The 27500-nt window shown below is 38.2% G+C and overlaps 2 protein-coding genes and 1 long non-coding RNA gene across 4 annotated transcripts in view; 2 read left to right on the plus strand and 1 right to left on the minus strand.

The window, feature by feature from the left end:
* The first annotated feature begins 806 nt into the window (after window positions 1–806).
* On the plus strand, window positions 807–20508 carry LOC146468690 (dual specificity protein phosphatase CDC14A-like). The gene is made up of 19 exons (XM_085124501.1): window positions 807–967; window positions 1069–1159; window positions 1239–1314; window positions 2811–2903; window positions 4034–4113; window positions 6910–6976; window positions 7070–7132; window positions 7586–7622; window positions 7962–8012; window positions 8782–8956; window positions 12393–12448; window positions 13234–13321; window positions 13509–13559; window positions 13856–13923; window positions 14242–14336; window positions 15172–15377; window positions 15935–15988; window positions 16120–16227; window positions 16452–20508. Exons 1-19 carry the CDS (start codon window positions 922–924, stop codon window positions 16513–16515), a joined length of 1569 nt encoding a protein of 522 aa, XP_084980627.1. The 5' UTR covers window positions 807–921; the 3' UTR covers window positions 16516–20508.
* Window positions 20411–27473, minus strand: LOC146468691 (uncharacterized). Its single transcript, XM_085124506.1, has 4 exons — window positions 27299–27473; window positions 24336–24425; window positions 21449–21558; window positions 20411–21061 (listed from the first exon to the last, which is right to left on the minus strand). The coding sequence occupies exons 1-4, from the start codon at window positions 27369–27371 to the stop codon at window positions 20858–20860; spliced, it is 477 nt and encodes a 158-aa protein (XP_084980632.1). The 5' UTR covers window positions 27372–27473; the 3' UTR covers window positions 20411–20857.
* The window catches only part of LOC146468692 (uncharacterized), a 44562-nt gene continuing 39264 nt past the window's right edge, over window positions 22203–27500 (plus strand). The window contains exons 1-3 of one of the 2 annotated variants that reach the window (XR_014867479.1): window positions 22203–22496; window positions 23356–23442; window positions 24965–25048. This is a non-coding gene — a long non-coding RNA (uncharacterized LOC146468692). Of the gene's footprint in view, window positions 23443–24964; window positions 25049–27500 lie in introns of both variants that reach the window. The other variant, XR_014867478.1, reaches the window with a different exon arrangement.

Consider the following 27500-nt stretch of genomic DNA (forward strand, 5'->3'; position numbering starts at 1 on the left):
ATGCCTATAATTTCCTACAAAGTTTTGCGTGGGTTTACAGGTAATTAAAACATCCTCTTTGGTCACATGATACCTGTTTGTTTATTTCAAATATTTTGAAACAGGACTCTGTTTTGACATATATAACTGCGCGTGTAGGTCATAATATTTTTACTGTACATGCACGTGTCTTTAAAGGCTGAATGTGTGGGGGCTTTAAATAGCTACAGTTTTGCTTAGAATAACGAATTTCGGAAATGTTAAAGCTGTCGCAAGAGCGAGATAGCGTTCTGGTTTGAAATGACTGAAATCCTGGCATAATTTCAAAATCGTATAGTAAATTTCTTTTTTCTCTCTTTCTACTCAGTTGTGTGCCCTATTTTCACCACAGAAATAATAGGTCAATTTGTAGGGGAAACTATCTTGTATTTTAGTTCGAAAATATCGATAAAGTTGTTTGGCACCAGCAAGTCTTTCTTGTCAAGTCTCGGGGCGTCTGAATTTGACAAGTTTTATATTCACGCGTGTCTGACAAAATATACATGTAGCCAAGCTGAAAACTCTCCTTTTTTGACAACAATGTCCCCGAAAACTGGTACACCTTTTTGTTTTAAACACGGACGACTTAACATTTTTAAAATACTTGATTGCGGAAAACTTTTTCCTGTACAACCAGCTTTAAACCTTGCCAGAAAGATTGATCATACAAATTTTCCGCTTTTCGTCTCGGTCTGTTTATCGTTTTTTGCCCCCCTAATGTATTCCTATTGTGCAAGGAACGGGTCATCTCCCATAGCAACGCATTATTCTGTCTTGTGATTGGAGGAAAACTGTAATGCAGTCCTTGTCGAAGCGAAGGGACAAGAAGAATGGTGTGAGCGAGTTCAGGAGCTTTGAAGTTTTTACCAAGATTTCTGTTCCTTTTTACTTGTTTTACCTGTCATGGCCGACGAAAATGAGCTGTCAAACGCATGCAAATTCATAGAAGGTATAGTTTGGTAGATTTTACGGGTTGTCAATGACGTTTGCAGCTGCGATTCATGTGTTTACCGTCGAATAAGATGTCCCCCGTTTCTCTCTTAATTGCAGATCGGTTGTATTTCGCGACGCTCCGTAATAAACCACGCAGTACAACTTCTGTGCACTATTTTTGCGTCGATGATGAGCTGGTTTATGAGAAGTAAGTTTGGCCTAATTTAACTTGTTATTCGCTGCGGAATCACGTTCTAATTAGTCAATTTGTACTTGTTCTCTTGTAGTTTTTACGCTGATTTCGGACCCTTGAATCTTGCTATGTTGTACCGCTACTGTTGTAAACTGAACAAGAAACTTAAGGTAAGTTTCCGGTTTTAGGTGACTCATTCTTGCGGATTCAAGTATGAAGATAGCACATCAGATCGTGTGATATAACGAACAAGTTCTATCTTTGCGATCCTTCGGGCACATTTCTGAAATATTTCCAGCGCCTTCTAAAATGCTTGCGTTAGCGAATTAGCTCACGTTTTTCGTTAAATTTTGCATGGTTTTGGTGCGCTTAAACTTACTTATTGTGTTCTTTACTTCAAGTTGAATCGAAGATTTGTATTTTCGTTGATTTAAGTGACATAAAGATGGATAAACGTCGATTTGAATATCAATTTATAGGATCAAAGTATGGAGGAACGCGGCTCGGTCGGTTATATTCGCTCGTTAAAACTTGCTGTTTGTATATTGAGATTGTATTATAATCTTGGAAAATATTGGGCATTTGCTTTTGGGTCGTTTAAATTGTTTTCTAAGATCGCCGAAGAGTTCTAAACTGTTGTCAGTTCATCACAATTTTGCCTAACTATTGTGGTTTAATTAAACATGGCTTCCAACGATGAAATTGGAAATGTGGTTTGGAATTTTGCCGCCCTCTTCTTCTTCATTTAGGACGGGCAACGAAAGTACTATTGTATCAATTTCCCGTATAAAAAAAATTATGCTTTAGCATTTCGCGATCTTTAAAAACACTAGCATGAATATTTTTGCCTTTGTGGAAATCTTAAAATCAATTAGTATTCAATTAATCTTAATGAAATTGCTTCTTTGGCAAAATAGAATGTTGCGCTTGAGCGAACCGCTTAGTCAAAAATTTAAGCCTGTTTGTACTCTTTCTCTCTGTTTATGCGAGAAAGTATATACTGTTATGTTTCTTGAAAGGTTATGCCTGTCACTGTGTTTATTTAATTAGCCTAATTTGATCCAGAGTGAAATCATAAAAACCTGGTAGAAAAGTTGTGAATTTTATGTAAATTTTATCATTAAGTTAAATACCATAGGACTTCTTTTCATAAGCAATTCCCACAAATATAACCCTTTTATACGCGTAATTCCTTTGTTCAGAAGTATAGAAATGTTTCATGAAGGACTACAAAGCTAGATTTGTGTAATAATCTGTTTGATAATGTCTCTTGTATCAATACTTTCAAATGGCATTAACAAGCGCAGCAGTTAGTCAAAACTTTGAAATGGGTTCACCCCTCATAATATTGTTACCTAAATACACTCTGTAATTTGCAAAGTAGATTTGTAAAAGGCTAGAGAAAGTAACAAATTGAATTCATATAGGATTATCAACAGTGGTAATCACCTTTTTTGTGAATATTTGATATACACTTAACACTTTGTGAGTGCCAGCATGCTATCAAGTAAATATATGAAGACACCTTTGTACTGTATAATGTTTTAGATCTGCAGGGGAAAAGTTGCCATGCAAATGTTGTGCACTTGAACTATTTTTAACATTGCCACCCTTGGGCACTTTTTCTTTATGTATATTTTAATACATTTGTTTGTCTATTTTGCAGTCCTTTTCACTTGCCAAGAAGAAGATTGTTCATTACACATCATTTGACAGTAGAAAGAGGGCAAATGCCGCATACCTAATAGCGGCATATTCTGTAAGTACTTCCGTGAGTTGTGGAGATGCCATGTCTCGTTTGTTACTGTCTTGTCAGACAAGTGCAGACTGTGGAATACTTATATTTTGAACCTTTCTTGGTTCGAAAGCTCGGGTAAAAATCTGACCATAGAAAATTCAAGGAAAATAACTTTTGGTTTGAAGAATCAAGAGTTTTGAAAAATCGATGGGTTGAATAGTTGAGATTGCACTGCAGCTACCCCACATCAAGCCTGCAAATAATTCTTATCTACATGTTGGTTATTTGTCTAGCCAAAGACAAATTTTGACCAGACAAGAAGCCAGTTTGGTCAGACAAGAAATACTATATTAGAAATATATAAGAATTAGCATAAATCGACAAGTAGGAATGGACTGGTGCTTCAATAATTTGGTGTGTTTACAATGCGAAGTGACACTCCAGTTGAAAGCCAAGAGGGTGTATGATGCAATAAACTGATTCTCAGAATACAAAAAATAACATTTAGTACTGTCTTTGAAAAACAAAATAAGACTGTTTGATATTTGGCCACACACTTCAAGTAATATCTTTCATTTGTTTGTCTCATCTGAAATGCCTGGTAAGAATTTGTGATCAGGCTAGGTTTTTGCCGGTGAAAAATTCAAATTGTTTGGACTGTTAGCTAACTGCCTTACCTAACGTAATGGCAGATGGGTGTTGGGATATCCAGGGACCTCCACCGTGGTCAACCTCCCCCGCAGATGGACTAGTCATTTGATGGGAAATACTGAAGACCCAGCAAAAAGCCTTTTCTTCTCACTGACTAACAGTCAGTGGAGTGAAAGTAAACCTGTAGAAATAATGCTTACGTACCGATACTGCCCAATCTGCCATTTTGTGTATGAGAATAGCTCGTTTATTTAGGAAGCATTCCCATGGCGTTTGGTGCATTTTTCGCTTTTTGATGGCTTGCTGGGTCTGATTACCCTGTAATGGACTAGCATTCCATCCAGGGACTGATAAAAAATATTTCTAGCTGCTTCATGGTCAACATCATCTCCATCAATATTTGCCTTGAATTACTTTACCCCATTTTACCATATAATTCTTCACTTACAGTCTCGAGTAACTGTTTGTAATAATTTCTGAGAACTCTCCTTTCTTTGTAGGTTGTATACTTGAAGAGAACTCCTGAAGAATCCTACAGGATTTTGATAACAGGGTGCAATCCACCTTTTTTACCATTTAGGTGGGTGTGATGTAAATATTACAAGTTTTACTTGGGAGCCATAATAACTATAAGGGGCAAGGACACTTATAAAAAAATGTAATTATTTATATTAATTTTTGTATCAATGGAGATGTTAAAAATAGTGGTCCAGTTTTGTTAAATCACCATTCTTTTCATTTAACAATACAGTAATAGCCCGCGTATAAGAACCTGGGTTTTAAGAACCTGTTAGGCTAAAATTTTCATTTTAAGCCCCCTCCACATAAGAACCTATTTAGGCTAAAATTTTAAGTTAGGTTCTTATCAGTGGGGTTGCTGTGAAAGTGTATGGGTAGAAATTGCTTAATTAAGATCATCATCTATTTAAAAGTAACTTGACATAACTTTTTTTTTCTTTCAAGCTTAAGTACCATGTTGTATGTCTATTGTGTTTGCCATTATACTGTATTGTGAGGTGATATTTATAATATATATAGTATATTCAGATGAAATTCATATGAAAGTATAAGAACCTATTTTAAGAACCTTGGTAGCCTAAATTTGCTTTAAGTACCATCTATATAAGAACCTATTTAGGCTAAATTGAAAAATTCAGGTTCTTATACGTGGGCTACTACTGTATTTGAACACGACATTTTTGCCCTAAGAGCAACTAAGTGCTCATCAAGAGAGCTTACGTCGGATCAACTAACCTGCATAAATACATGGCAGAGACGGACTAATTTACAGGGCTAACACAAGTACAATAAGTTAAAAAAAGAAAACTGCAAAGCTAAACTAAGAAAAACGAGATGAATTGGAAATAAAATGACTGAACTTGCTCAAATAAACGGACATTTGACTGAAATAGCAAACCCAGAGAACCAACCAGAAAACATTCAATCTTTTTCTTGTCCGAAGCCAGAAGCCATTTATCTCCCAGTAGGTGGGCAGCAGAGGTAAATAAAGCAATACAATGAGTAGCATACATTGTACAAACTTGCAAAAAATAGTGCTTAACATCCATCACCATTTTTGTCAGACAAAAAATATTAAACTCCCACCCCCTCAACCGCCTCCCCTCAAATATGTTTAATAGAAGAAGATGGTCACTGGGTCTTTGGCAGAACATCTGTCTAGATGTTATATCTGATCATTAAAGTTGGAGTTAGTTGGATGTGAATTAATTTTGGCCAGACATGTCTGTTGTCTGAAAGTCAACTGTTATTTGCATTTCTTGATCAAGTGTATTGTTCTATTACAGTCAGCCTATGTCTCGCATGACCAGTATTTCCGAGAATGAAATGAACAGTCAAATTAAGAAGTCTTTATTAAGAAATCAGTCACAACAAATGTGTCTTTACGATCAATAACCAATCATATGCATTACAAAATTGAAAAAGATTAAACTAAAAGATATTAAGAAATAAATTAAAAAAAACGTCTATTTGCAATTAACAAAGGCCTGTTTAAATCGTTCGGCTTTAACTTTGGGAAGTATATCTAGCCATGTCCCGTTTCTCTAAGAGCCCTAGTACATTTGGGAGGGAGCAAGTTATATAATACATGACCAGTGTCATTTGTGATTCGATTGAAAAGATCACTGTCCCTATTCGTAATTACATTGGATATAAAAATGATCTTACTTGTGTAGCCAAAACGATAGGCTTGCTGAAAAGACGTGTCAATCCGATCTAAATATTTTCGTTGATAGGCAGGGCCCCACGCTTTTAAAGGGGAAGTACCATGGGGTTTTTAATATCTTTTGTTACAAATGATGAAATAAGACCTTCAATCACCTGCCAAATAATTCTAGAATGATGAGAGGAACGAAATCAACTCAATTCTTGAAAGAAACAACTTGTGATCTGTTCTAGCCCATTTTGGAAACAAAAATGCGATAAATTGAAAAACATTAGCCTACTATTTTTCAAGTTTCAATTGAAACCGGCCTACCCTGTCTCTGGCCAGAGGCACTAATCGACAGTTTTATTGTACTGGGGTGATAATTTTTAACAAACTTGACAATAATTGTCAAGTTTGTTAAAAATTATCACCCCAGTACAACAGTCAAACAATTTTGGGTTTTGAAATGACAGCAAATTTTCGTGATACTTCCCCTTTAATCCATACAGAAATTCCTTTTAGTGATGTCCAGCATTTGAATGGAATCTTGAAGTTTCTGTGGGAATCTTTCTGACAAAGATGCATTAACTTAAAAAAAAATTCAAAATACTTAATGCTGTAATGTAAATTAAATTTCATAGCTTTATAACATCAATAAACTAGGGGAAATTGCTATGGGAACTCTGTATTCTTGCTGTGATGTTCAAAACTGACATGTAAATTCAAAACTCCATTCAAATTTCAAAAATACTGGTCACACTTTGATGTAGATTGACTGTAAGAACAAATTCATACACAAGCAAACATGTTGAAAACATCAAGAAAGTGGCCAGATTTATCGGTAGTACTTGAACATGTTCTTTGAATGGTTTAACGAAACCCATTATAAGTGAGTCTTTGTTAGAAATAACATCATGATAAGTTTGGTGGTTGGATGGTTGCATCTTTGATATGCCTTAATGTGACTGCGCTATGCAGTTATGAGTCATATGGGCCGGTATTGTTTTGACTATGTGACTGCGTGATGCAGTTCTAGTCGAAGACCCACATTTCACACTTTTTCACCATGGAGTCTCCAGTAGCTCAGTGGTTAGAGCATCCGACTAGATCCCATCTGGAGCTCACATTTTTTCCGAGTTTCCCGTGATGTAAAAACTTATCATGATGGCATTATGAGAGGATAACAAATAATGTATTGTTTCTTTGTAGGGATGCTTCTTTTGGGACATGCACTTACAATCTCTCCTTACTGGATGTACTAAGTGGTCTTCACAAAGTAAGTACTCTACAGATAGATTCATGTCTTAATGTTTTGTTTTAAAATGAAGTAAATATCCTTCATAATTGTGTGTTTCCTCTCAACCTTTAGGCGTTACAAAATGGATTTTTTAACTTCGACGCCTTTGATGTTGACGAGTATGAACATTATGAGGTGAGACCATTAGATTTTTGTCCAAGTCTTTTCTGTAAAGAAAGAAGATCAGTTTAAAATTGTTGTTGATTGTAAAATGTTCTGGGGTTGTTTACTTGGCCTTCCTTGATATCTCCTTTGAGAAATGTGTTAATTGACAAAAATCAATATTACTATATGCATTTGAGGCAGTTTAGAATACCATTGCTAAGAGTAGGTGGGTACCTTAGACATCTAGGAACTTCTACTTATAATGGTAGTCAGCCCTGATAGAGGAATGCAACTCCCCTGACTGGCAAATCGTAGCAACGAAGCAATGGTTTTGTGGCACGTGCGCACAGCCATGTATTCAATACTTGGATACTGTTCACCACAGCAGAACAACTGGCACTCTTACTCTTTGTTGCTAAAATTTATCTGTGAAACTACATTTGATGACATAAACTTTGTTAAACATCACCTTTTTTTCTGCAGAGGGTTGAAAATGGAGATTTCAACTGGATATTACCAGGTAAGATGTGTAGAAATTCAAATTGAATTTTTATAATTTTAAAGAAAAACACAGCTCTTAGTCTTTTTAGTTGTTTTTGAAAACATATTTTGGTCGTTACAATAGCCATGGTCAGTCCCGAAATTAGCTGCAGAATTAAATTTGAAAGAAATATGTAACTACACTAATAGATTTATTAGAAATGCAAATGAAAATAGTAACAAGAACAATAAAACAATGTATGACTGCTAGCAAGACCTTTTGGATCGATGGAGTTATTATAATCTTATTATGAATTGAATCGGTATGTAGTACAGAAATGTGTGCATTTGCGTTAATGAAGTAACTTTTCTTTTCCAGATAAATTCTTGGCTTTTAGTGGACCTCATAATAAAAGTCGAATTGAAAATGGTAAGTCTGCCTTGCTTTCATAAATGCACCACCTCTAAATACATTAGGTCAGTGTTAATCAGGTAAGCATGGATGTAACTTGTAGTCATGGGAGTGTACCGTTCGTGATGCAGATTTTCCTCAACACACCTATTGTGCAATGCCAGAACAACAGAAATTAAATTATTGAATGGTGACCAAACCATGTTCAATATTTTTTCAAGTCTCAATGACAGAGCTTGAAAATCTTGGTCCTATGTTTTCATGTTGTGATCTATTTCCTTCCTTGTCTTCTATGGTCAAAGAGGCAGTTTTCTTATTTTATTTTGTTTTATTTTACTGGAAGAGATAACAACCATTGTGGTGTAAACTGATTATTTTTTGGTTTCAATATTTTCAGTCCAGTTAAACTTTTTCTTTTTTTGTCTCAGTTGTATTTGGTCACAAAATAAATTTAAACACCAACATTAGCAACCTTTACTTTATATATGTTATTTAATACATAATATTATAGCTGGATTTTTGAATAGGTACTACCGGCTGAAGTAATACTCCTTTGAGAAAGCTGTGCAAATGGTCGTGTGCATTAGGTCATGTAGTCTTTTTCTCCTGAGCTCCCCTCTCTGCTCTCTCCTTTCTTCTCCTTTCATTTAATTCTGAACCTTGTTGGTGCCCCCCCCCCCCCCCCCCCGCTCCTGTCTGTTTTCATGAAAAGTGCTCAAGTTTTCTTTGCTCACGTTTTCAAACATTTCCCAGACATGTCTGACCCATATATTATTTTACATTTTAGGCTATCCATTGCATGCACCAGAAGCCTACATACCCTACTTCAAGAAACACAACGTCACATCAGTCGTAAGACTGAACAAGAAGTTCTATGATGCAAAGAGGTTTACAGACCATCAGATTGATCACTTTGATCTGTTCTTTGTGGATGGCAGTGTGCCAAGTGATATGATTGTCAGGTCAGTTTAGACTGCTCTCAGCATATTAATGTAAGGTACTATTTTCTTGCTAAATGACAGGCTTTCAGCCAGAACGGATTAGTTGCTGTCGGCTGTGTCTAAACATGGGCAGGTGATGAAAACCCACTCTTATTAAGTTTGAACCATGTATGTTTTGTCATCCAACATTTGAATTTGAATGACAAACGTTAGGCCAGGGGGGGCCAGCAGCGAGGCCTGGATCCGAGTTTGGATGATCGCCCCAGTTAAGAAATTTGGCCGAGCGAGCCTAAGTACTGATTTTTTGATAAACAAACATGGCGGCGATTTTATGTGAAAGCGCGTCTGTGCGGATTCGCAAACAATTTGGCTATTTGACGTCCAAACATCACAGGAAAGTTTCGGTCTCTCTTTTACCTGAAGTTTGGTCATCAAGAGGGATCACGGATGCAAATTCTGCAGCGAAAAACGAAAATACTGTAACCAACGACTAGCTGACCCACATAGTTCAGGAGTTCACAGGGCTGTAGAAATTAACACTCGCGAGAGGTAGTAAGACTTCCTCCATTCCACTTTATCGTTACCTTCCCTATTTGTTCATTTAAGTACACAGTAGAATTTCCTCCCTTTACAGCAACTACCCACTGGGAGTCAATAAACTGTGGAGGTTCTGGTGATCTAATTTTCTGTTTTGCTCTAGGCTTAAGATAAAATGTTACTATCATACTCTCAACAACAGATTTTTCTTTTCCAATCTCTTCTAAATGGTGAAAAGTTTAGAGGTGATGTTAGCAGCACTTTGCTCCTTAACTTTGCCAAGTGAGCCACAAATATTGACTTTTGAATTCAGTATGTATGCTTGGTAATAAATCTCATCATTTTAAAGAAAGAGGTGAAGTTATCTTTCATTATTTAAGATTTTGTCTGTCATTCTTCTGGGGTGAGAACTGGAACATTAAAGAGGCAGCGTGCTAAACAGCAATACTTCAGCCAGTCATTACACTGTGCAAGTGTGTGAAAATGTGCAGTAATTGCATAATTTTTAATATGCTAATTACACTTGACTATGTTACACAATATGTTAACCAAGTCAACAGTATTGCAATATGTTACAGTTCTTATGTATATTGTCATGTGCTGATGACATAATCATACTGCAGAGTAATGTGGTCAGCTGGGTTAATCCTTGAGTTGCTAGAAACATTTCAGTAATCAAGGGGTGATAATTTAGATTGTCTTCTTCGATTAATTAATGGCTGTTGCATACGTAGAGAAATCATGGTTGATTTGCCATCCCAGGATCTATTTGGTACTGTATCTCCCTTGCAGTTGGGTTTTAGGGTGTATTCCCAGTAGCCCCATTTTGGCACCCAACAATGGGGGTAAACCACCATACCGATACAGGTGGCCATGGACATCTGCATTACAGGGTGACAGGTAAGACAGTAATATTTACATGTACCTTCCAAGGTTTCTGCACGTGCATGTGGTTTCTGCAGGATCTCAGTGTATCAGTACATTGTTCACCCGGTGCTACTGAACTCAACTTCCCAATTTTTTGCACGAGAGAATAAGGACCTGGATGTCTTTTTACGTAAGTTAATCTCCCCGTGCAGACGAGACAAACACCCTTGCAACCGCTCACGCAAACCTGGTAGCTCTATTCACAATAATGTTTAGCAATCTTCTTCTGAGATCTTTATAAGCTATCCTTTCCAGTTGCAAAATTTTCTTATCTAAAAAATTCTTAAGGACTCAAGCCGTTTTCCTTGTGTATGCATTTAAACCATTTGTGCATTAAAATTAAACTTACAGGAATAACTTCTCCACGCGACATTTAAACAGAGGGAGCATTCCATAAAATAAACATGCTGTTTCATTCGTAACGACGCTTTCAACAGTTAATACGCATAAAATGTGGGACAAATACTTTTAATAAGCTTACATTAAAGTTCCAAGCCGATCTTGAGAAATAAGCTTACATCCTGGGCTTTCGCGATGACAGTCGTGAAACACTGTGTGGCTTCTAGTTTCTTCAGAACTGAACAAGCATCGAAATTGACATCTCTTATTTTGTCGACGTACAATATCTTATTGAGACGACGAAAACCATAATCGTTCGCTACATTACAAATCATATTCTTCACTACATACACCTCCTGCTGGTAAAATCTCAGCTCAGCTGAGAACATGTCGCTCGCAATTCCAATGCTGACGGCTCTACGAACCTAAAACAAAGCTGGCACCTCATTCCAGCGGTCTTGATTAATCGTAGTGTTCAAACTTCGTACTACCGTAAAAAAACATGCTAACAGTAAATAAACAATAACTAAATACGACTGCGTTTTCCACCGTCGAGTCGCCACGGACAAAATGGCGTGAATCTCGCATGAATCCTTCGCATTTCGCGCATGCTCGTTACGGTTTTCGATTGATTGACAGATTTCTTTACTGGGGCGATCATCACTTTCCGAAAAGCGGCAAGATCAAAGGTAGCTGCCAGCCCCCCCTGCGTTAGGCGAACTTTTGCACTTATGTGTAATGTAACTACTTACTGGAATTGAGTTAGTTTTACAAATATGTTTTCCAATGAGTGAAATATATTTGAATTCTTAGAAAAAAAATTTTATCTTAGGTACAATTAAGCAGAGTTTCATCCAAATTTCAGTCACAAACATACTTACTTGCACACGTCACATGATGGCTTCTTTTAACCAGTCAAACTTCACAACACGTGCCACGCCTCAAACCTAATTGCCGTCAGTTGCATCTAAGCCTGTACACGGGAGGGAAAAACATGTTCTAGTTGGGTGCAAAAAATGACATGTTTTGGCGCCAAACATTCGAAGTTTGGAGTAGGCGGCTGTTGTTGACTCAATTTGTTTTTGCTCAACAAAATATTCTTTGCAAGCATTTTTAGATGTTAAGAATACTTTCTGGAGGCAAGTGTGCTGTTTCTGAGCGAGAAATATGTCTGCAAGTTGAGAAAAATGAAATATTAAGCTTATGAGGGGAACCCGCTGATCTGGCACAACAGTTTGCTTAATAGCTGTCAAACTTCAAATGTTTGGCAACAAAACACGTCATGTCTGGCACCCTATTAGAACATGTATTTTTGTCTGTTGTCCATGCTTAGATGCAACCAACGGTAGGTCAATGATGCTTTTTTCTCACATAGTCCATCTTAGATGTAACCGACAGTAAATTGACGAGCACAGTGAGGCTGGCACAAACTGGCTGGGAAGGGGGTAGGGGGAGGGTGTAGTAGAAGCTGGGAAATACTTTAGTGTATTGAGACTGCCATTCCACCTCTTGGTTCTTAACCTGTCAAAGAACTATCAATACCTTCATGTTTTGTTTGTGATGACAGTATGTGAGCTTTTGTAAACAAAACAACTTATTTTGAAGATAAGTACTACGGAGCATTATAACTGTGTCATCTTCTCTCCATTCCCAGGCGTTTTCTAACAATAGCTGAAAATTCCAAAGGAGCAGTTGCAGTTCACTGTAAAGGTGGGTAACATGTGCATGTGTGCCAAGTACATGTTTATTGGATAATGGAAAGGGTGCGCGGATTAAGGCCCTTGGTGCCTTTTGATGTAAAATCAAATTCTCCTTTTGTTCCACGAGTGAATACAAGGCAATTTGGAAGGAGAATCTGGCAAATGATCAGAAGTTACTTAGGGCTTTTTTCCAGGCACCACTTCAATTGGACATTTGGAATACCTAAATGGGAAGTATCGCAAAGAGGACCTCTGTTGAAAAGGCTGGGTTTTTTTTTTTTTATTTTGATCCGTATCTGCTGATGTTTTATAATGAAAAAATAAAAAGCATTGGGACATTGTTTTATGTGTAACATGTTTTTGAAGAACTCTTCTTCTTCTTCTTCTTCTTCTTCTTCTTCTTCTTCTTCTGTTTCTTCTTCTTCTTCTTCTTCTTCTGTTTCTTCTTCTTCTTCTTCTTCTTCTTCTTCTTCTTCTTCTTCTTCTTCTTCTTCTTCTTCTTCTTCTTCTTCTTCTTATATAGCTACTGTTATTTTGTCATTGTTATTATCATCTTACAGTTATCCTCAAGGCTGCCGCCTTACAGGGGCACCAGTAGCCTGGGGCGCCCAAGAAAATCCTTTGAGCGCCTTAATTTTTTACAGCAGTACCTAACACTTCACATGTTGGGCTCCTAACTTCTTCGGCTTTTGGCCTTGTGGGCTCCTTGAAATTTTTCTTAGGCAACAGCCTTGATCCTCCAATTCATTCCGTTGAGCAACAGTAATCATTGCTTTTACCCTTGTTGCATTTCAGCTGGTCTTGGCAGAACTGGAACACTGATTGCTTGTTACATTATTAAGCACTACAGGTTTACAGCCCCTGAAGCTATTGCATGGATAAGGTAAGACATGCTGTAAACCCTTAAGCCTTGATATCAGCATGTGAATTCTCCCAACCCCTTTTTATGTTTTAATTTGGTATATGTTGAGAGAATTTGTTTAAACATCAAGACAACTTAATTGTAACCCTCTTCTTTTTTTCCATTTAACCAAAGTAAAATGTGAACTGTTTTTGTTTTCCAACTATAGAATTTGTCGCCCTGGTTCAGTGATCGGTCCACAGCAGAACTTTTTGGAAGAGTAAGTAGTCATATTCATCTCTTATAGATTTCTTTACAAAGTACTGTCAATGATACAAGTGGTTGAATTTATCATCTAATGATATTACGTAATATCAACAGAAATGCAGGTCTGATTTCTCTCCTCTTTAAGCAGAAAGGTTGCATTGATAATGAAATCTTTATACCTGGGAGAAAATAATCCTGATTGAATGTTTGGTTCCAAAACAATAATATTATTTCAAGACACCAAAATGTTACATGTACTTCTAACTGGTTTTTGAATTTCATGGAATTAATCGACTTCTTGCTCTGTAGAAAACAAGCAAGTTTATGGATTCAAGGTGACATATACAGGACAAGAGAACAAGAGAAAGCAGAGAAAGGTATTTTTAACCCTTTAACTCCTAATATCCAAGAACAAATTATCCTGATCTTGTCTCCATACTTTTCATATAAAAGTATTGGAGTGCCGTTATTAAAATATCAAGAAAATTCACCTTGGGTTATGATACCCTTAATTCTCATAACCTCAGGGGTTGAATGAGCATTGATTACACAAGGAGAATGGATGATCTCAAGATTCTAATAAGCCAGTCTTGACTAAGACAACATTGGTTATTCAGTTCAATTTAAGTTAATATTGCACATGTAATCTCAACTGTGTTCATTTTTATAAAAAGTGTTTTTCTACTTTAAAACAGCTTTGGACAAGTGTCCAGTAAACAGATTGATCAGTGGTGTCGACACTATCAAGATTGAAGATTCAGTGAATACAAGGCCTGGCAAACTTTACAAGGTGCAGTTGCATTCATTAGTAAATTACTGAGACCTTTTTTAAGAGGAAGGGTTCTTGACAATTTGGCTAGGTTTTGACTTGACAGTGGTCAAATGTAAAAAAAAATAAGAAAAGTTAGTTAAAGGTAAGATTTTTTCTTTGAGAGCTAAAAAAAGTTAAATTTTTTGTGAGTTTGTGAGTTTACAAAGTCATTATTTTACAGTTTACTAAAGAAGTTTCAAGTTTTTCTTTAGGTGAACTTGTTTGTGAAAACTGGTCAGCACTATGCCTTTGTTCTCTGTTTGAATGACTGTAGCATCCGGAAAACAAATTCACGTATTACAGTCAATGCACGTCACGCGTGAACAGTATTTCCTAGAATGAAATGAACATCCGAATTCCTCTTTGTAATGTCCGGCATTTGAATGGAACGTTGAACATTTCTCTGGAAATCTTTCTGAAAAAGATGCATTTGCTGAAAAAAAGATTCAAAATACTTAGCAAACAATAATTATTGTTATTCTTGAAATACTTAATGCTGTAATGTAAAAAACTAGGGAAATTTCTACGGGAACTCTGAAATCTCGTTGGTGATGTTCAAAACTGACAAGTAAATTTCAAAACTCCATTCAAATTTCAAAAATACTGGTTATGCGTGATGTGGATTGAATGTAAATGGTTCCTGAGACGTTTTAGTACATTGTAAAATGATTTATTAAACTCACAGAGTTTGTTTTACTTTACTGGAATGCATCAAAATTTCAAATTACTGCAATAAGGGAGAATAAGTCTCCAGTATCATGGTAAACACAATTACTGTGTTTGACAAGCTTATGTTGGTTTCCTTTTCTTGTAGGATTTAACACCCATCTTACGGGCCACTGGCACACCTTCAGGAGCTTCTATGATTAGCGGCAGAAGTAGCATTCTTTCTACCAAGGGAGTAACTGTCACAAAAGACTCCAATGATAATGAGGAACCAACTCAGGGAGATGAGCTAAGGCGGCTAAAGACAAGCCGTGCACTCCGGCATCCACGGTCAGCAACTACAGGAACATTAAAGTAAGCAACATATCATTCATTCATTCATAAACCCCTCACACCTCTTTGCAGGTGCATGGGGCAGCTACACAGTTCTTCCATTTGGCCTGGTTTTTTGCCAGAGTCCAAGCTTCAGCCCATGATGATCCCATCTAATCCAGGTCTTCCACAGTGGTTTGCTTCCATGTTTTCCTTGGCCTGCAATTTATCACTTTAGTAAAATTGAAGGGCTGAGAGCATAGCCATCTCATGTTGAATTTTAAGCTGATTTTTCATTTTGCTCAAAATTGTCTTAATTTGTGCATGTGGCCTTAAATCTAGTCAGAGAACGTCCTTGTTTTTTTTTTCTGCTGGTTTACATTTAGTTTTCGAGAAAATCAAGGCCAAAATATTGAGTCAGTGAAACAATAACAAAGAAAAAGTTGGATCAGATGTCAGCTACTGTTAGTTATAGTCCGCAGGCAAGCTCTCAGTTAGTAGTTTTAGATGTTTCACACATCCTGCATGCAGAGGTTAAAAGTTATCACCTGTGTTTTGGTAAGTAAAGCATAATGTACTTTGTATCGTTTTCTTTGAAGATTGGACGATGCTAGAGTGGGACATACACGATCTACAACTGGGCAGACTTTGAAGTAAGTAGAGACATTCCTTTTACAAATAAATAGCTTGATTTGATCTCTTTGTTTTCTAATCTCTGAAAAAAGAAATGGAACCCAAACGTCAACTTTGCCATTGGTTTGACCTTGCATTTTCTTGATAACAGGCTGGGGAACACAGCTGGTATGCAGTCTGTCATGTCGCCGCTCAAGACATCCAAAGTATCTGCATTGCCGCGAAGGACTACAAGAACATCGTCTCACATGTTAAGAAGGTAATGTAGCAGTGCATTTCTCCCAAAGAACTCCTCAAGGAGACCTATAGCCTCCCTCCCTCCGTGGCCCTCTCTTTCTCATGCCCTACATGTATAATTTTCATGCGCCTGTTACACAGGCTGAGACCCAGCATATCCCTACCTGTCCCGCCCCCTTAAATAATCCAACGCACAAAAAGGAGATTGAATTTTGATTCAAGTTTTGTTTTCTCTCTTTGTTACAGTCGCATGACGTCATCCAGAGTAAGCAGTAGAGCGCTTAACTTGGCAGCTCTAGCAAAGACATAGCCAACAAATCACTTCAGGTAGAGGAAAGGGTAAGCCGCTGTGACAGCATGCAAACAGTTTGCAAACATTTTGAGAGCAGGCCTGCACAAAATGTTTGTGAGCAGTTTACGTCCACGTTGGAAAAAGCCCTTATGCATGAATTGTTGGAGTCTGGACTCCTAACATGGAAAGGAAGGATACATATTCCTTCTATCTGACTGGTAATGTTGGTATTAGAAAAGTAGGATGTTTGGAATTACAGCGCATTGGAGATGGAACTGATTATTAAAAGAAAAGCTTAAATTTGGAAGAAGTAAAGATTTCATGGATCAACTCAATGGAAGGTTGTCCTTTAAAGCTTCACAGAAATTTATCGAGTGGAGACGCATGGATGTAGCCTTCCTCGCAGACGCTCTTTTGGCTTGTCACGCAACGTTAGGGAGGAAAGATTGTGTGACAAGCCAAAAAAAAGAGTGTCTGTGGGGGAGGCTCGTGTGGATGATGTGTGGGGCGTTGGCTACAAATCCAAACTTGGTAATACTGTGCTCTGTTTGCCCTGGAGTACAGGATGCCCGTGGTCCACAAATTTGAAAATTATTGATTCTCGTTGCATCTCAGAAACATTGATGGACAGACAATGAAGGTTGTACACTCAAGTATTACTGTAAGTCTTTACCTAATGTACAAGTTTTGAACACCGTTTTATCAGGAATTTTATCATCTTAAGTTAATTTGAGAATAACTTATTATTATTATTATTGTTATTGTTTTTCATGAAAACTAGGATAATTTTATCAATCAATAAGTGATGTTTGCTCAAGAAAGTAATTTCCTTTTGGGTTTGTCACTTGTGTTCCCAGGCTTCTCAATTCTCTCCTCGTATTGATGATGTTTATGTGCAGATTATAGTTTAAACCACGCTTACATGTTTTACATAACGAAGCAAATACAACTGCAAACACATCATGTTCAAAATTAATGGCGATAGAAAATGCGTGGATTGTGATGCATCTATGTACGTTTAAGGTGCTCTTACACTAGGCAATTTTTCTTGCAACTTGTCTTGCAATTTTGTTGCAACACAAGTTGCGCAAATACGGCCTTCTGTAACAGGCCATAAAATGAACATATCTTGCAATTTATTGTTTTGTTGCCGCAACCATTGCAAGAAGTAGAAGTTGCTTCCTCTTTGTGCAATGTTGAATGCGCTGACAAAAACGTGGTAAGACGTTCATTTCAGGGTATGTTACACGACACAATAATCCGTGCTATTTGTGTGGTAAAGGCGCAACGAAATTGCGAGCATGTTGCAAGAAAAATCGCCCAGTGTAACAGCACCTTTAGACTGTTTTGCAAGGAGGCAAAAAGGTTAATCTTTGTTTTCGTTCATATTGTACCAGTGTTTGCTTTCCCAAAGTTCATGCATGAAACAAATGTGAATGCCAAGCCAAGCGCAAGGGTGAAAAGATTTCCTTTTCTTGCACTTCTGTTGTCAATGTTAGCACATGCAATTTGTATCGCATTGGCAAATCATGATTTATGGGAAGGGAAAGAGGAAAGTTATAAATACTCTCTTGATCAAATGTCACTGTGCCCATACATTAACTTGTATAAATGAGTGATTTATTTCTAATATTCTTTCATAATAATATGGCTAAATCTAGTTGAAAGGCTGTGCCTTTTGGTCAAAACTGCAGTATTCAGAGTAGTGTTTTCTATAAAACAGTAGAGACCACCATTGTATGTCATTCCACAATGGAGCTGGTCATCATCGTCATCATCGTCATCGTCGTCATCATCATCGTGATGAAAATGTTGTTACTGTTTTTGCTGCTGCTTCTATTTCTTATTGTTGTTTAATTGCAGGAACATCTCACTTATGTCCAGATATGCACCTAACCCTGAATTTGGGTACTTCATATAAAACAGGCTTTTTTGTCATTTTCATATGACTTTATTATGTGTTTTAGTGAGAATTAAGGTTAGGGGACACCTTGTGGTGTCTACCATACAGTCCACGAATCTCATTAGCGTGCATTTCTGGACATATCTGAATGTCTATGACCTTATATATCTTGATAATACATTTTCATTTCTAATTCCCGTTTCTCCTCGGATACCCACCCCACCCCCCTTAGGCTCCTCGTCTGAAAGCTCAACACAATCCGCACCTTAAAGCCATATTATTAGAAAAAGAAAATGAAATTGTGAATCAATACAATAATCAAGCAAACGTTGGTTTGCATGTGTGTGTGAAAGTTAGTGGCGTGATAAATCACGGCCTTTAATCCTGTAAAAATTTATTGTCTTTTGACAGTGTTCTTGAAACGAATACATTTGTATTATAAATTATTTTTGTATGGGACATTTCCAGGAGAGATGCGCTTTTAGGAATTGTTTTATTTAGTGGTTTAAAGTTTCTTATCTATTTTCTACCCGTTCATATTATATAATATATATCGGTGCTTGTCTATATATATGAGGCCTGATACGCACTAATGCGTCTTCGTTTTAGCATACGTTTTGATGCGTTTTCGCCGATTGTCCACACTAAAACGATCCAAAACGCCAATGAAAACGTAGACTTTTGAAAACGCTTCGTCTCTAGTGTGGACAGAAGAAAACAGAGACTTGTAAACCGATAACGCATCACATGCCATCGTTTCCAGTGCAAATCGGAGCATCTATCCAAGATGGCGGATGGTCTTGTGATGTTAACACATGCGCAATCTCAGGTCCCAGTCATTTTCATTGTTTTAGCGTTCGAGCGTTTTAGCGTGGATAGGTGAAAACGATGCGAAAACGCTTGTGTGGACGAAAATATTTTACTTCGTCAGTTTTCGCCGAGATGAAGACGGAAACGAAAACGCGTTAGTGTGGATAGGGCCTGAGTTTTACTGCTGTTGTTTTAGAAGTACTTCTTTGAATTACTTGTTAATCCTTGCTCTCCAAAGGTCGAACAACAGAACACTTTGAGTGGTGTGGTAACTTTTCCTTTCATTTAAACCATTCATTTTAATTATTAGCTAGTTTTGCAGTTTTTCTCTCTGTATTGCCTTATTTTATTTTTATTGCACTGAACTCAACTCACGAACTGTCGAAGTGAGGATCTTCCGAGTAAATTGTGTAGTTGTTTATGAAATAGGCCTACTATATACCATTCAAATGAAAGTTATCGAGTAGTACATGTACCTTTTTTTTGTTTGTTCGAAGTGGAAATCTAACGAATTTACCATGCAACTTGCACTTTCTTTCAACTAATGAAAAGGGTTTGCACGTCAATCGAGAAAACGTTAGTTATTTTTCCTAATTTTACACGTCTCAACTTGTTGAATTAAGAGTTATGAGAAAAAAGTGGAGAAGAGAAAAGGCCCTTTGCAGCAAAGTGTCACGTGACCTACTTTTGATAAATTATGGGATACAACTTTGAGAATTTCAGAAATAGCCTCTCGTGACCTCGAGCCCCAGCAACGTTCATTACAGATCTTTTAAATTTTCCAAAAATTGAGTTAAAACTCTCTAGCGCAAGGCGCGTCAAACTTGGGCATTCATCACCTTTGCAACTTCTCGTTTCGTAATCATCACGTGAAGCCATGTGCCCCTGTTTTGCTCTGTGGCGAGGCAACTCTTTGAAACTGCTCAATTTTGAAGTTGTAGACCATAGCGTAGAAAAGGTTGAAAATTCGGTTACGTGACCCAGCTTCAAAGGGCCCGTCTATCTCTAACTTTGTAGCCTTCAAAAGCATCCGGATTTTTGTACCCTTGTCGCATCTGGTCTTTTCTTGACGATTGAAATAAGAGCAAAAAACACCAGCCGCTGACGTAAGCTACAAAATCTGGGAGGAACTTAAACATCTTTTGAGGGGTTTTGTTGTATTACTGAATTCTGTGGGATAAAGTTCTAATGATAACGCAGTCGGGTTTCAATTTTTTTTATTGTATTTATCTTACTTGTTTATATGTATCACAAGGTTGTAATATTGCGTTTTTGTAATAAAACGTTTTACAAAGAAATTTAGATCTCACGTTTGAATGTGTCTTTCGCGGAGAGCTCCTCCTTAAACCTGTTGTTACCAGGGACTTTCCGTTTCTTATAAACGGAACTATCCACGACAAAATCGACAGACTGAACAAGCCAAATTAAACTCATCGAAACTGATAAATCACTGTTCAAATTTTCACAATCAAGTATAATCACTTCAAGTTGACCAAACGGATCATTATAAATCGAACGCTTCAGAGTCCGCGGGTTCGCTGGTCAGCAGCTCTTCGCCTGCCGCTGAACAGGGAATCCACGGGCTCTGGGTAACTGACAAACGAATTCTTGCCAGCCGTCCGCCGCGATTTAACGTGTCTATTCTGTTCAGCGCTTATTCTCTGAAGGTACCATTAAAACAGGTACATCCATGTTCTGTGTGACGTAATCACATACACTGCCAAGAATCGTTCGTCTGATGGTTCCCAGTCCCCTGTTTCCTAAGACAATGAACTCCACGTTTTCGTCTTTCGCCGCAGTGCAGATCACGTGACCAATGGGACCGTGGGCGTAGATGGTCTTATAAGGTAACTGGAAAAAAAGAAGTTAGTTTCGATATCAGTAGCTGCGAATTCAGACAAAGCTAGTAAAAACACTCAGAATGTGGGGTTATTATTGTTTTGCCGTAATTGAGTGAAAGAGACAAGCCATCCGTTTCAACCCCTACCACAATCCTGGGGAGAGGAGAGAGGGGGAATGGTGCTGAACAACATTGATGTAAGGGTCGGGAGCTTCTCGCCGTGGAAAAATTGAGAAAGAAATGAACGAGCTGAGTAAGAATGTCATAAGGAGGCCAAATTACTCCCGGATAAGGGAAAAATATTGAAAGAGAGAGTAGCCGTATTGGTAAGTGTCACAAAATGGCGTTTAACAGGAGAAAATCTACGATATTTTGTTAAAGAATTTAACATTATCCACCTGCCGTTCAGTGCATTTCTTTTCGTATTTGGCCAACAGTTCTTTTGCTTTTTTCTCAGCCTTCTCTAGCATTCGTTCCCACTCTTCTCTTGACGGAATACTCATGCAGTCTGCAACAACAAAACAGTGTCTTGACAGAGTAGGTACATGCTTTTCAATAAAACCAAACCTAAGCTAAAAAAACTTAGCGCCTATACAAGGTGGAAGGAAATCGGGTATTCAAACGGAGGTGCAGACTAAGAACAAGGGAAAAGCCATTTCCCTATTTAGAAATATGGAGCTTTAGCACGGAACGACGACGGCAACGGCAACTAGAACGTCAAAAAAGCAATCACTTTTTGGTACATTTCTTTGCTGTCACTGCACGACTAGGACGTGAATTTTCCTGATGGGACGTTTTATGGAGGATGCAAACTTTTCTTTCTCTTTCTAAACTTGGGTGCGGTCTCCAAGAATTCAACTCCAGGAAATTTCACCTACATTTGACATTTAAAGCCGAGTTGGAACAATCGCGACGACGTTGGAATATAAAGCAAATTAATTTCAATAGTGACGTTTTCGCTGCCGTCGCCTTCGTCGTTGATAAAGCTTCCTGATACTATCTCGGCGCCTCGATAAGCTACGGGCCTTGATTTTGGTCTAAAAACAGGAGGGGGAGGAGGGGGTGCTAAATCTGCCACTGACCGTACAAGTGCTTCTTTCACACGGACATGTATCAATAACGCAAACTTTTCAGAACGGTATGCGTGGGGAATCTTAATTTTGAAAACGCGCTCTGACGTGTTTGAAACCGCATCCATGTCGCTGACAGTGTGAAAACGTAAAATTTTAAAAACACGGCGTGTTAGCCGCGTTTTGGCAGCAGGACGCGCGCACGTCCTGGGTCTTACAAATCTTTCTTCAGCGGTCTCTCCTTCAGAAATTTCCAGTTCCCAAACGGTCAACGAGAACATTCGCCATTGTGCTGTTAGCCGCGCGCGAGTTTTGGAAGTTGCTTCGGTTTGCTGAGGAATCTAAAGGCAGGCATTAGCGGCGATGGAAGAAGGAGGTATGTAACTTTATTATTTGGATCAGTGTAAATCAAACGAGAGAAATCTCAAGCGCCTAGCGAGAACCGGTTTGCGATTTCAATTTTCAAAGCCCTCAGCTTTGCAATGAAGTCCAGGTATTAAACCAGATCAAACATTGATCTTCGAATTACTGCCAACATAAAGTAAGTATTTGATCAAGAGGAAAGCGACACAGTGAAGAGATGGAGGAAAAAAACAAACAGTTTGAATGACACCATGACCTTGAAACACCGCGGGAACTTGTGAATTACGTTCGTTGCATGACAAAGATCGTGTCACGCAACTACCTACCAAATATGACGTGAAAATTGATGTTTGGGCATTTATCATTCGCCTTTTTACTTCAGTTTTGTGTAGTTTTAGTTTTTATTTATTTTGATATATTAACAAGCGTGATATTAGTCAAATGTAGCGTATATATTTCGCAGACATTTTTAGCACCAAATTTAACAAGTAACTTTTGTTTACTCCAACTAGCTACTGAAGTGGTATTTAGTTTCTTTTCGCAGAGCATAGAACTTTAATATAAGATGTTTAAAATGTCTCAGCTCGTCGGTTATAAATTTTGCCTTCTTAACCGCTGGAAACCTTAATATTCAACATTTTGAATTGTGTCATCTTTAAGAATTCATTTGAGCTGTGCAGATTGGCAAGACACAAAATGACTTCATTTTGTCACAAAAACTAAAAATCTAAGGATGAATTTACTCCGTGAAAATGCAGGAGATTTGTGAAGAAGACAACAATTAAGAAGGAGAAATAAGCTGTACAGTACTCGAGGTTGGGTATCAGATCTTGTCGGCAAAACTTCTGTTTTGTTTTCTTTCTCGTCAGCAGCGATGATGTACGCCGAGATATATTTTGTTCACTCCCGTCCCCATCTGTGATGTCATTACGGTGGATTTTAACAGATCAGAGTGACAGGTAAGATCTTGTTCACGTCCAATGTGAATATTTTTCACCTAAAGTTGGAAATTTATGCTTGATATCGGGGCGTTTTGGTGAACAATGACGACGTGAAAGTCACTAATTAACAAACGACAGTTTACACACAGTTTGCCGTGCGAACTGTAGCGCACGTGCATAGTGATTTTGCACGTGCGCTAAAGTTCTTGGTACATAAAAGTTCTTCCCTGAAAAAGAAGGAAAGAAAAGAAAAGGAAGAAGAAAAAGAAAATGGAAAACAACAGCAACAAACACAATGTGAAATCACTATTTTGTGGGGAACGCGAACTTTTAGCTATCTAGTTTGTATGTGGTGACGAATTCTAATTAAGGAAAAAATTTAATCAGTAGGAGCACAGAAGCTTTGCACGTGCGCTTTAAGTAATTCTTGGTACATCATTTAGTTCTTCGTTGAAAAAAATAAAAACAACAAAATGAAATCACCAGTTTTATACGGAACGCGAACTTTCGCTGAGCTATCTGGATAGTCCTAACCCGGTGCGATTTCAGATATTAAAGTAGACAAATGATTCAGAAAATTCGTCGAATTATTTTAATTGAAAACCCCTTTTCTCCAAATGGCAAACAAAATACGCTCTTCAGTTGAACGCAGGTCCATGTGCGCTCAAAATCACGCGTGCATTGCTTACGGTTGTATACGGATGTAATCGCCTCATAGTTTCTTGTCTCCAGCTTTTCCGCAGTAAAACTGTGCTTTGTTATGAATGTGTTGGATGATAAAACATTTATTCTGCTCAATCTTGCGGAATATCCCCTGATTTTAGCCACCTCGGCCTACGGCATCGTGGGATAGTATCAGGCGATATTCCGCGCGATTTCGCAGGATAATTGTGTTAAAATTATCGTCTTACGTGCAAAAGTTGGTGGCGGGGTAATGGGTGCCTCGTATACGTGCAAGAATACCACTTGGTCATCAGCATGACGGAATCTGTCGGCGTACCCTGTTAGAGAAAAATTATGGAAGGAAATTATAATGATACTTGAATGCCGTACGGTTAATTTCACTGTCCGTTGTTCTGGTTGAAACGGCGACACACTAGGCGATTTTATTCGCCAATCGCGGCGAATTTGATCGCCAGCGAAAATCGCAATTTTTGCCACCGATTGATGCGGACACATTTTTTCGTCTATCGCGGCGATGTGGCACTTCAACCTTGTTCGCAGGCTCCATTGAGGGGCGTTTTAAAAAGTCTTGTGATAAAATCGCCCAACCTGATTGGTTGACTTACCGGCGATTCACAGCGATAAGCGTAGAAAATCGCGGGAACGGGCATACTTGGCGAATGCTGGCGAATTTAATCGCCGATATCTGACATGCCAGATATCGGCGATTTTATACGCCGATCGCGGCGATCGTCGTATAAAATCGATCGCGTACTGTCACCGGCTTTAGAAGAACGATTTGTCGTCGATTCTCACGAACGGGTTTGTTCGTTTTCACTCTGAATACAATCAGGAAATACTTCTCTTGTATTTCTAGATTCGTTAAAACTCAGTTTGCTAGAGGCGACGACTAAGAGAGTGGTCACAGGCAAGGAAACAGTTCAAAGCTTTTATTCTTGGGGTGAGTACTAGGAAATATTCATGCAACTAATTATAAATGTTAGCAATTATGATGACGCTTATTTAACTTAGGGGATGCGCTCCAGCACCATGTTCCAAACTTCCAGTAACACTTGAAGGCCATTTCTCCAAAAAGTTCCGAGAATTTACCGACAACTATCCGATGATTTTACGAACCTGTCTTGTTAGGCGCATACTGCATGCCATCTGAATGCCTTCGCTCATGTACGAAGACGCACACTCACGAATTCACTCACTCGAAAACCTCCGAAGATCTTCCGACTACCTACCGATATTTTTACGAACATTTACGCCAGTCAACATACTGTGCTCTGCACAGCGTTCAATGAATGCAAAAAGCCAGCGTCATTTTCGATTCCGGCGCCTTTAAATTTATAATTTTGTATCGGTGCAAAAGATGCGTGTAAAAAGTTCGTGTGAAAACAATGAAGAAGCCCCATGAAGAAAAGAATAGAAACGGTGGTAAGTTTTGGGTTTAAAGAGGTGGATTACACATTTGTCTGTATTTCGCTCTGTGAAATGGTGCGCATGTTCCGGCTGTCAAACCTCGTTAAGATATTCGAAGTCGTTCATTCGGGAAACTCCGAAAATTGCCGATTGCCGATCAGCGAATTCGCGAACACCTGCTGTGCTCCGTGTACTGCAGGTGACGCGCTGTGTTATCGTGAAAACAAATAATAATATGGCGAAGACGCGAAAACTAAATGCTAATCGCGGTTTTTCTCTGGGAGAAAACTAAAACAACCGTGTTTTAGTATATTTGAGAACAAAACTGACCTTTTTGAGTGATTGTTTGTGGCGAGGTTCAAAGCATTTTGGTTGAAAAGCGCTGATGTTTAATGGAGTGCTGTACGCCCTATACGTGCCTCGATGCACGCCGCTCGGAAAAGTAACGAATTCATTAAAGCACAATTGTCAATTTTCATTATTCTTTAAGTGAGGTAAGGTATTTGCTCGCAAAAGAGCCCAGTTTTCGTCACTGAAAACTGCAAATTTCTCTCTGTAAATGGTTAAAGCAATACACTGCTTTGTAATAGCATCTGTTCTCATGATCACAGTTTGTAATTTCATTCACAGACGCAAAACTTAGAACAATCTCGTATGGCATAATAAAGGATGATAATACATTTTAACTGCTTTCATATAAAAGGTTTCATTTCAGAATTATTTCATTGACAGACAAAAAAGGCTGGAAGCACATTGTACTATATAATAAACTACGCCAAAGGAAAGCGCTGCTCAGCAGCTTTCATTTGAATGGTCACACTTTAGGATTTCACCCACCGACTCAAAAGTTAGAATCACCTTGTACAGCATAATAAACAGCACCACAGAAAAGTACTACTCAGTAGCTTTCATTTGAATGGTCACACTTAAGGATTACATCCACAGACTCAAAAGCTGGAACCACCTTGCACTGCATAATAAACGGCGCCAAAGGAAAGTACTGCTCAGTAGCTTTCATTTGAATGAGTTTCACTATACCATACTTAAACATTAGCACTACAATGCGATTTTGACTCTGGAAATCTGACAGGGGTTACAGAAAAAGCTTTTTCTGTGTTTTGGGGATTTGAGAACCGCAAACGCGCGGCAACTGTTTATGGATTACTTTTTATCTTTGTAAGATGTGTCTAGAACTGAACTGGTTGCAAATATATACAGCGCCTTGAATTTACTGAGAAGGCGTACGGATAAAGTGATAAAGCCGCATTACAAAAACTATGCACAAACCTCTCCGAGGTGTATGTAGACTTGTTATTATTTGTGTCATCACGTATTACTCGGCCGAGAGCTGTGTTTGTTATCCGCTCTCATACTGCGTTTTTGGGTGTAAATAACACATTTTTACTGAGTGCATTTTTAAAAACTTAGAATAAAACAGGGTGGTTTATTTTTGAGAACGGAGCGTAATTACTGAACTAAACAAGCGCCAGACGAAACGACATATCGCAGTGAAATATGAATAAAAGTGCAACAACTGCTACTGTCATCTTATCTCAGGTGTGTAGCGTTTTGTTTGCATGCTAGCTGTGTCAATTCTGCGAAAGCAGTAAGCGAGGTTGTAAAAAAGTGAGCCTTCCTTTTTCATCTGATACAGAAAGGAACAAAAAAGCGGGAAAATATACGATGCTTTCAATTTCAGTAGACATTAGTGATAAATTTTGTTCAGTTCCTCTTGTAATGGCGAAGACCCAAAACATTTATGTGATTAGCTGTGGTTACTTACAATCAAAGGCCCTTTCGCTGTATTCGCTTCCATCCACGGCTACCAGAATGGTTCTTGCACCCGACACAGGCATTCTGTGGTACAAACGAGGAATGCTTCAGGTAATTTGTATCGTTAAAATCCCGCAGCTTCGCTCGTGTTCGACCGGATCGCGCGCACAGTCGGTTCTGTTTATTTGCTGATAAAAGTTTGGCTTTTAGCG

This window comes from Pavona decussata, unplaced genomic scaffold (genome assembly GCF_977016875.1).
Source record: "Pavona decussata unplaced genomic scaffold, jaPavDecu1.1 SCAFFOLD_130, whole genome shotgun sequence".
Classification (NCBI taxonomy): domain Eukaryota; kingdom Metazoa; phylum Cnidaria; class Anthozoa; order Scleractinia; family Agariciidae; genus Pavona; species Pavona decussata.

Bases quoted from the DNA above. Each gene is read 5' to 3' on its own strand.
- LOC146468690 (XM_085124501.1), top strand. From the start codon at position 922: ATGGCCGACGAAAATGAGCTGTCAAACGCATGCAAATTCATAGAAG. The intron at 2,904-4,033 runs GTAAGTACTTCC...CTTTCTTTGTAG, and splicing joins ACCTAATAGCGGCATATTCT to GTTGTATACTTGAAGAGAAC. The intron at 15,378-15,934 runs GTAAGCAACATA...TTTTCTTTGAAG, and splicing joins GCAACTACAGGAACATTAAA to ATTGGACGATGCTAGAGTGG.
- LOC146468691 (XM_085124506.1), bottom strand. From the start codon at position 27,371: ATGCCTGTGTCGGGTGCAAGAACCATTCTGGTAGCCGTGGATGGAAGC. The intron at 21,559-24,335 runs GTAAGACGATAA...TTGTTGTTGCAG, and splicing joins CCCGCCACCAACTTTTGCAC to ACTGCATGAGTATTCCGTCA. The intron at 21,062-21,448 runs GTGGATAATGTT...CTTTTTTTCCAG, and splicing joins AGAAATGCACTGAACGGCAG to TTACCTTATAAGACCATCTA.